Below are 10,487 nucleotides of genomic sequence, written 5' to 3'. Positions count from 1 at the left end.
TTCGAATTGCAAGTAAAAAGTATTTATTTCCAACCTAGATGGGTACAAATATTCTCAAACAGCTGAAATAGTGAAGACATGTATTATAATAAAAGTCGATCCCAGGTGTGACCACACTTCTACTCCGATTCACTACCCGATTTACGATCGCTTCCGGAGCGACTTCCCGAACGACTGCGGGAACCTCCACCGGAAGCCGGAGTACCGGAACGGCTTCTGGATCCGGAACGTGATCGGGAACCAGACCTCGAACGAGAACCCGAACGACTGCGTGAGCCCGAACGGGACCGTGATCCAGAGTGTGATCTTGAACCGGAACGAGATCTCGAGCGAGAAGCACTGCGACTGCGGCTGCCGCTCTTCGAGCGGCTTCGGCTCTGACGGCTACCGGAACGTGATCTTGAACCGGAACGGGACCTTGATCCGGAACGTGACCGAGAACCGGATCCCGAACGTTCGGAACCACTGTGTGATCGCGAACGCGACCGAGATCGACTTCCGGACCGGCTTCGTCTGCCTTCTTCCTCCTGTTCCAATTGCTTGTCCTCTTCTTCCTGGGTCTCTTGCAGTTCTTCCTCCATTTCCTCGTCCTCTTCTTCTTCCTCCTCAACATCCTCTTCGTCATCTTCACCCGGTGGTTCGAGCTGCCGTTCGCGATACCGCTGCATACGATGTTCCGGAGCGTTCAAAGGACGATGTTTAACTACCAGTTTGGTGTTGTTAGGCTGCTGACCGGCCTTCTGACGACGTTTGCTCAAACGTACGCGTGTCTCCAGTTCATTGTAGTAAACTCCATCCTGACGAAGCACCAGGAAATAGTTTTCTTCGTACCCTTTGGATGCTTTACTCTTAACGTTCCAGTTGTACTCGCGAGCCATCTTATACTCATACTCTTCCTCATCTTCATACAGCGTCTCATTAACCAGATCTCGACGTCTTTTTTCCAATGTTTCTTCCGTTGGTAGGAAGTAAGCTACAAACTGCTCACCGCTTTCGTCCATCACACCTCGAATCATAGCCTGAGACATTTCTTCCATTTGAGCTGGAACATTCTTACCGGCAGGAGCAGGATCGAAATCGAAAATAACCTGAGCGCAAGGATATTTCCAGTTGGCAAAATCAGGAAACACCGGCAGGACCTCTACCGCCGTTACACCCGGCTTACTATAGTGCATAGTAATTTCATTCTTATTATCGTCAAATGTCTTTTCGATGGCCTTAATTTGCGCTTCCCGATCCATGTACAGGGTCTCTTCACGTAAACTTTGCTTAACATTGAAACCAACCTTCGCTTCAACTTTCTCCATAGTTTGCGGTTGGAAACGGGTTTGCTCAGTTGAAATATATTCCGACTTTCGCAACCAGGAAACCGACTTAGCATGCCGACTGCTGCGCATCGAGTCCTGCGGCGTGTGTATGTCTTCCTCGAGCAGTTTTTCATCGGCCGGATCCAGCTGGGCTAGATGATCGATCTGGTACAGGTCTCGATTGATTAGATCGATTGTCACTCCCAGATCGTGCTCGGTAAGCACTTCGTACCGATAGTTACGCTCCAACGATGTTGGCTTATATTGTATAAATCGGTCATTTTCGAAAGGATAGGTGATAAATTTCAGGTCAAACGGAATGTCCGGCAGTGTGTTACAGAACTTAACCCTGGTGATCAGCTCCGACCTGCTGGATAAAGGCAAAAGAAAAGTATTATGTGATGTGATGAACCTTTTCCTAAATTCACTGAGAGGTCTTACGTACCTTTTTTCTTGCGGACGAGCTACAGCTCGTTTTTCCGCTCCATTCGAGCCGTTCTGTACTGTAGGCGGCATTTTGCGTTTTCTGCAATAGATTAATCACATTAAGATAAGATTGCGCATTGAAAAACGGTTGAAAAAACAAATTTCACAAAATAATAAACGCGTTGGTTTATTTTTTCAGCAGAACAGAAAAGAAACAAGAAAGCAGAGATGCCATATTTTCTAAAAAAATGTCTGCAACTGCTCGAAAACCGGAAAAATCGAGCAGTTTTTCGGCTACTCGAATTTTCAGGTTTGAAAATAATCTGCGAAAATCTGCACACTTTTTTAGGAAGTCTGTGAAAGTTTAAAGAGCTTCGAACAAAAATCTGCAACAAAACAATAAAAGTCATAAAAACTGCAAATATCTGCAAATTTATAATGATCTGCAAGACCGTTCCAAAAATCTGCAATTTGCAGACAAATCTGCAAATCTGGTATCCCTGCAAGAAAGAAGAAACACACTGACACTGACAGCTGCACACCATCAGAGATGCCAGATTGTTGTTCAAACAAAAATGTTAGCAACTGCTCGAAAGCCGCTCGAATTCTACACTCTAAAAAATCGTCACGTCGCATCCTAGAAATACTCACAGTAAGAGATACGCGGAAACTAAAGCCAACGATTTGGCATCAGTGTACAAAAACTGCCAGCGCTTGCTGCGGAGCAAAATGCTGTAGCAGTGTGACTTGATTGTTTTCAACATGATCCGCTTCTGTTTTGTTTACATCAATTTTGCACAATAGAGCGATATATCTTTCAACTTAATCAGTGTAAAATGCATTGCAAAGCTTTATACACACTGTGTCCGAGTATAATATTCAAGGTGCGTGAGAATAGCTTAAGTAGATTTCATAACTATTTCAATACTTGTTAATCAAACATTGAAGCAAAAAGTGTGCGTGTTCGATTGGCTCCCTTTTGACAACTCTCGCTGCTCGATTGGCTCCCAAGATGGCTGCTTCCGCGTATCTCTCATCTCTGAGTGTTTCTAGACGCATCCACGTGCAAAATTATGTAAACTTCTGTCTACAGCAACTTACATGAACTTCATGTACTAGCACAGAGACTACAAGGTAATTGACAAAAAGTTTGTAAAAGGTTTTTATGTAATCTACGAGTAATCCTTCAATAGAGCACCCCTCGAGCAGTAAGCGGCAAACTAAATCTTGATGTCGCTGCCATCGGTGCTATGCTAAATATTGATAAAGGTACATGTATATTTTTCGATGCGTTTAGCATACTATTTCTGGAGGGCGCTACCGACAGATTTTACACGTAAAAAAATCGATTACTTCCTTTGAGCCTGTTAATCTGTTCTCTGTGGTACTAGGTAATGGGAAAGTTGATAAAATTTACCGAGATTTTACGTAAACTGGTTAGTATGAGTGCGAGTTACCAATAATTCACGTGAATGTTAAATGAAAAGTGTGACAGGATGAGAATTACCTGTTTTCACCAAGGGCATGGTGTGTTGCTATCTCTTTCTCATGTAAAAGTGAAGAGAGCAACTTCCAAATGATCATCGGTAAAGGGGAACTCACAGGAAAGTTTTTGGTTTCTGTCAAAATTAACAGTTTGGTACCTATGCGTGGGACATCGAAAATGTATGAGTTTGACAGCCATTTCACCCCGTAGGTTTTCACGTAAACTTGACGTGCCGATTTTTTTTGGGTGTACAGCTAATCGATTTTGCTGATGGGTAAAAATTAATCTGCAATAATCGGCATACATTTTCAGTGTATTCGTGAAAATCTTAAAATTTAAAATCTGCCAAATATCTACATTTTTATTACGACCTGTATAAAACTCTAAATGTATGAAATTTGAGCAATTTAATAGATCAAATCTGCACATCTGGTATTTCTGTTCCTGTTACAAGCACCAGTGATGCCAAAATTACGCATAGGTAACACTTAGTTAAGCAAAGTAACATGTTAAATTTGTTTTGAATTTGTGCAGTGCTTGAAGGTTGAAAAATATAATCCCTTGTACGGGAATTACAGTGCAAAAAAACCGTTCGTATTTTAGGCAGGATTGCATAAATGAACACAAAGTCTATAATATAAATACCGCGAATATATTAATAGGAATCTGTATTGTACCTTGCAGCAATTTTACGAGTCCTACCCAAATCCGATTTTAATAGGCGAATAAACGCAAAACTAATGAAGCCCATGCGACTCCTACATTTGGCTGTCCGAACTAGGAAAATGATGATCAGTTACAATTTTTCGCTGGACGGATATACAAATCAAAATATTTTTTATTTAAATCTCAGTAAAATGCATATTGCTTAATATTCGAAATTTTCTGCAGCGGGTTAGAAATCTTATGTACTAGCTAGCTCACTGGTGGTTGCAAATGAAATGTGTACACTCAACCCCCGCTAATATGAAAAACAGCTCGTTCAGATTGGGCGAGTTCATTTTTAATCTGAATATTTGGTAACTCTATTCATTTTCACACACGCGCAAGACGCGCACCCTTGTTGTTGTTGTTTTGATTTGACGAAAACAAACGTTTTGAAAACATCTCAAACATGCGCGAATTCTAAAGGTTCGGTTTGTATAATACGAAATTGGCCCGGCAGTTTCGACTAAAATGGTCTATTTTGAGTGCTGGAGAGAGATAAGTTGCATATGAGCTATATTGCCAAAGCTCATGAGCAAGAGGAAACGCATTAACATTTTTTGCTTTTTTTAAATTTACCGGTCCACTTTAACGTCAATTGTGTGTGACGCTTGATCGGTTTTTAATGTGAACGCATTCATGCTACCGGGGTACAGATTAAAAATGTTCAGATTAAAGAAGGTCATACCAACGGGGGTACACGGTACTTAGGACCTTAGGACAAGTAAATTGAGATCCGGATTTAGTTTAGGTGTGTATGGTTATGGTTATAGGTGCGGGACCGAAAAATTTAGATCCAGATATATTCATGAAAGTGTTCAACTTAATTATTTCAGGTAATTTTAATGTTTTTAAGCAAAATTATAACAATATTTCATCCAAAGCATGCTGAATCAATGTCCTTATTGTTTAGTATTTATTATGTAATAAAATTTTAATAGTTTTAAATAAAATGCAGGCAAATAAAAATTATAGTAAGTATATATGTTATTTTCTAACCCAACCATAAGATTTGATTGATTCCAAAGTGCGTATTTTTAAAAAAATTCAAACAACAGTAAACAAAAGAGATGCATTCCTTTGTCACCAAGGTACCGAATAAATTTCATCTTCCGCTGGCTTAAATGCCAGCAAATGTTCAAAATGTGTGCATGAGTTTGAAACAGGATGAAACATTTAACCGCAATATCCCAACCCAATTTTTGCTGTACAATTGTTTATTAAGCGCTTGTACGGTATGCCACCGAAATGTACGGGATGGTCACGTGCTCAGAGGTCGGTTCCTCTCTAGAGCTACCAAGTTAAAAAAAGGGTGGCTGGATTGCTGAGATTAAAAGGGTTTCCAGCGTCGTTAAAATGTTAAACCCAGGAAAGAATATCCAGCGTCGCTCCGTGGATGCTTAACAAGGGTGATTTTAACGACGGAGTAGCGTTTGGATGCTCAATAATCAGTGGATGACTTAGATCTCGTGAAGAGAGTAATTATCAATTTCCCACCCTTTCGTACGCGATGAATTATAACCGTCGCGGGCGAAACCGTCGCCAGAATCGTCGCGGCGGCAAATATCGTTTACTTTGTCAAGTAAATCAATAGCTTACGTGCTAGACAAGCATATAATATATACTTATAACTTACATACAGCCAAGCAGATTCTCCCTGCGACGATTTCAAACTATCAAAAAAGTGAGCAGCGTGTTTTGTTACCAAAGAAACGGGCAATACCTTAACAAAACGCGTAATGCTCGTCTGCGATACTAACAAGTACTGATTTTCATTTTCAACAAGCAAACCTATTTATACAGTTATAGGTAAATTAAATTATTCTAAATATTTATGTCTAATTAGTGCGAGAGAGATAACTTTGTTTTGCAATACTTTCTACTTTCCAATAGAAATTCAAGTCATCCTACTCTCCTATTCATTTACTCCTGTTTTACTTATTTTTTCAATAAGAATTCGAGATTTCTCTTTTTGCTCTTAACGCTTACATTTGATCTAGGTAAAACATGAAAGGAGATAGAAAAGTGGAAAATTTATTAACTGCCTGGTTCCCTACACTCAAAAAATTCGACACGTCGCATCCACGTGAACAATCATGTAAAATTCTGTACAGCAACTTACGTGAACTTCATGTACTAGTTAATGGAAAAATTGATAAAATTTACCAGGATTGCACGTAAACTGGTTAGTATGAGTGCGAGTTACCAACAATTCATGTGAATGTTACATGAAAAGTGCGATGGATGAGAATTACCTATGTTTTCACGTAAACTTGACGTGCTGATTTTTTTGAGTGTACATTATACCTGGTTGGTTGGTTTTTCCATAGGCGAATAAACGCAAAACTAATGAAGCCCATGCGACTCCTACATTTGGCTGTCCGAACTAGGAAAATGATGATCAGTTACAAATTTTCGCTGGACGGATATACAAATCAAAACATTTTTCATTTAAATCTCAGTAAAATGAATATTGCGAACATTGAATTTTCTGCAGCGGGTTAGAAATCTTATTTACCAGCTAGCGCACTGGTGGTTGCAAATGAAATGTGTACTTAGGACCTTAGGACAAGTAAATTGAGATCCGGATTTAGTTTAGGTGTGTGTGGTTATGTTTATAGGTTCCGGACCGAAAAATTTAGATCCAGATATATTCATGAAAGTGTTCTATATATTGTTTAAGGTAATTTCAATGATTTTAAGCAAAATTATAACAATATTTCATACAAGGCATGTTGAATCAATGTCCTTATTGTTTAGTATTTATTATGTAATAAAATTATAAATGGTTTTAAATAAAATGCAGGCAAATAAAAATTATAGTAAGTATATGTGTTATTTTCTAACCCAACCATAACATTTGATTGATTCCAAAGCGCGCATTTTTAAAAAAAATTCAAATTCGCTTCTTATGATTTTAGTTTTCTATGTGTTTTGACAGCTCGAAATAAAAATATCATCATTTTTACCGCGGCGCCAACTACTTGTCGAATGAAGCTTTTGTTCACCTATTCTCGTGCATTCATTCTTAAAGCGGGGTACGCTGCTGAAAAGTAATGGATAAAAAGATAGGGCAAGAAATGCACAAGAAATCGATTTCTTAAGCAGTACGCACCTCATAAGAAATATTATTTCTCGTTCAGATGGTGCAGTTTTACACGCAAGTGAATTAAAACGTCACTTTTCCGAACGGAATAATATCCGGCACAATTATCACCACAAGAAAAAATGACAGGTGGTTGCTTGCATTGGAGTTGTCAAAATTTCTTCGGTAAATAGCAAGATTTTTTCTTGAGCTGTTTTCTTTTTAGCAGCGTGTTCCGCTTAAAGGAGTAGACGATTCGAATTAATGAACAACAATGAATGATTTTCCCTGTCTGGCCTATTGAATTCAAATTAAATCTACTTGGATTAAATGACTTTTTGTTAATGTTTGTGTAGAGATCAAACTATTCTATATTGCACTGACTATTTATATCAGTGTTTTGAATCATTCGCAATGCGTCGAAACTTCAGCTATTTCGGTGTAACTGTGTGCGTAAGTGATCAGCTCACTAGGCGTGAAAACGCGCGAACGAATATTGCGGTTATTTACATAAATTTTCATCCTGTTGCGGCGGTAGTCCGCATCGTCAATCACCGCAACGAGAACAAGGAAAGGTGGCCAAATATTTTTTGGTTTATATGTGCAACTGTTACTGATGCTTTAGCAACTAAAACTACCATAAAAAACTTCTTTTAGCCTCTTATATTCAAAAATTTGTTTTATATACATTCATTGAATATCATAAGTATAAAAATTGGTGTAAATAGCAACAAAATTTAAAAAGTATGGAATGGTGATGCAAATATCTAAACAATAGAAATTAATCTATTTGTATGGCAGCTCTGGACAAAAGCACATCCTTCAATATTTGGCGAGCTCAGCATTGGGCGATAATGTATCGATATAACTGGTATCGATATTCGTGGACGAAATCTCGATAGAGATTTTTTCGAAATAGTTAATTTCGGCATGCATATAAATAAATACAATAGCTCTGTAAATGTTAACACGTTATACGGAGTGTTATAAAATAAATGTAAAATGCAGATCGTCACGTGATGCGAGCAATTTTGCCGATTATGCTTTCAGCTGAGTATACGTATCGATATGTGAAAAATATCGATATTCAATTAACGAAAATTCGTCAGCTTCGCTCAATACAGAATTATTTTGACAGCTTGCTATGAATTTTCCGAGAATGAAAAGATTTCTAGCAAAGCACAATAACTTGGGCACTTGGATTTAGCATTGTGCGATACTGCAAGAAGTATCGACATTCGAATATCGATACAATTTTTTAAAAGTATCGATTCGGCTGAAACGTCGGGCGGCAAGTATCGATACCAGTGGTATCGATATCGGTATCGATACACTGACAGGGCGCACGTAACCACAACGAAAACCATACTTTTGTTTATTATTTAGCTAAATTGTTGATTCTCTTTCGTACTCATACGATATCTCGTTAGGACCGAAATAATAGCAGATATCGGACTAGTCAGGCCTGCGGTTTTAAACTCTTTTGACCGGAAGCTGCAACGAATTGCTCAGGATTGCTAATAAATTTATTAGAAAATCTAGTGCACCGAAAAAACGTGCGATCAATGTGCAGATCACATAGATATTCTCCTGGTGCTAATCACCACAGTTCCAACACATGAATCATATTCAATGGTAAAACCATAAGTAAAACACTTTGAGATGATCTGATATTCACATCAACTCATCGTGAAAGCCACGTGAATTTCAAATAGAATGACATTTCATAAGAGTGACCCTTTGATTAAACGTGTAAAACCAGTGAAATATTTATAAAAACTTACACCTTAATTTCATGTGGATTGCAACAGGATATTATCTAATGGTAAAACACGTGGATTTGCAATGCAAAAGAAGTGACTACCTACCGTGTTGATTGAAGGTTTGTTGGAAAAACATGGTTATTTAACGTGTTTTCCATATGAAATATTTCATTTCACGTTAAATCGAAACAAAACGCTTTTGATACCCGAATGATTGACATATGAAACAAGATTATCAATATTTGCACGTTGAAATTCATGTGTAAGATCTGTTGATAACGCCGTGTCTATTTTTATCAGTGTGGAATGATGGAAATAAAAAATAAATTTAAAAAATCGGACAAAAAGTACAAATCCGTTTTCTTAAGTCGGTATACCGACTTTTTGCCAGATTAACCGGTCACCGGCTTTGCAAGTGAAAAGCGGTCGGGCCGGCCAGAAATTGACCACTCAGCAAACTTACAGACAAAAATGCTAGAAATGGAACTTATGAATATAAAGCGAGGTGACCATTTTTTGTTAGGGAAGACTTAGACTACTTTGTCCATTGAATTGAACTTTTGTAGTAGGTGACCATATCGGTCGAACTAAAAAATCATTTTCTGCCCAAACGAATGAAGATTTAGATTCGACAAACCAACTAATTTAACCCCCTTCCAGGGGGGCTCTGTAGCCGCAAGGTTACCGAGTCTGCTTTGACAAGCGAATGGTCATGGGTTCGAATCTTAGTAGAATCAGGCCATTCGATGTCAAAGTGACTTTAGCATGGGTTTATTCTCAGGCCCCTCATCGCCCTTCCTTCATGCTGAGTTCTATATTATCCCGATATGGCCTATTGACAGTGCAAAAATGAGACCCTTATAGTAAAAATGCACTGGTTTGCTACGCCAGGGATGACTATAATTGGGGACTGCGCGCTGTCATGTGGAACGAGGTGGGTAAAGTAGAGTAAAGCATTGAAAGAAGGGTACCCAATTACACACAAGCACGCATAAAAAAAATTCAATAAGCATATCGCTCAATCAATAGCAAAAAATAATGCAGTGCAGTGCAGGGTTATACAGCAAACACCCGGGCTATATCACAATAGATCAAACGTTACTGGTCGCAGTGATGAGTCCATACAGGAGAAAAAAAACCCCCTTCCATCTCTGTTTACGCTACAGAAGGTACAACCCAAGTAACAACGGTAGCTGAATTTCAAGAGCAATGGCTGTTTACGGGTTGGTTTAAGGCGTCCAAAGCTGCATAAAGTAAGCACTCAAATGGTGTTTAAATAAGCGATGTTTAGGCTACTTTAAGTTTTTCAAACCAGTTCTATCCCAAAAGCTGAAATAAAAAAGCTTAATAACGGATTTTTCTGCTAAACAATCTGCTTCTAAACAGCCATAAACATCAAACCGTTTTACGGCTGCTTAAAAGTGTTAAAATGTAGAGTGGAAGCTTTCATTAGGCTCACAGCTTTCAAACTACTTTAAGTCTGCTTAAGGGTGTTAAAGTGGCCTTACAAACTTCTACCAAGTTTTCTTTCGGCTCACAGGCTCTGTCAGATCATAGAATTTCGCAATTCGGCTGACAGCAAAAGTTTGACAGTTATCGACATTATCGACTGCTTCCCGCTAGACGGGCTAGGCTTCAGGTGTAAAGATATACACACTGTCTGTTCTGCAGATGCAAATGGGGCGGATCATACGGTGAGTGCTTATGGATCAAAA

The 10,487-nt window shown here is 38.7% G+C and overlaps 1 protein-coding gene across 2 annotated transcripts; it reads right to left on the bottom strand.

Annotated features, from left to right (window-relative positions):
* LOC128742500 (RNA polymerase II-associated factor 1 homolog) lies at window positions 1–1,919 on the bottom strand. 2 transcript variants are annotated; one of them, XM_053838879.1, is made up of 2 exons: window positions 1,753–1,919; window positions 1–1,677 (listed from the first exon to the last, which is right to left on the bottom strand). In XM_053838879.1, the coding sequence occupies exons 1-2, from the start codon at window positions 1,821–1,823 to the stop codon at window positions 120–122; spliced, it is 1,629 nt and encodes a 542-aa protein (XP_053694854.1). In that variant the 5' UTR covers window positions 1,824–1,919; the 3' UTR covers window positions 1–119. The 2 variants fall into 2 exon arrangements, with proteins under 2 accessions (XP_053694854.1, XP_053694855.1); XM_053838880.1 differs by having other exon boundaries at window positions 1–1,674.
* Window positions 1,920–10,487: the final 8,568 nt, after the last annotated feature.

Source organism: Sabethes cyaneus, chromosome 3 (assembly GCF_943734655.1).
Source record: "Sabethes cyaneus chromosome 3, idSabCyanKW18_F2, whole genome shotgun sequence".
Classification (NCBI taxonomy): Eukaryota; Metazoa; Arthropoda; class Insecta; order Diptera; family Culicidae; genus Sabethes; species Sabethes cyaneus.
This window is presented reverse-complemented; position numbering and strand designations above follow the sequence as displayed.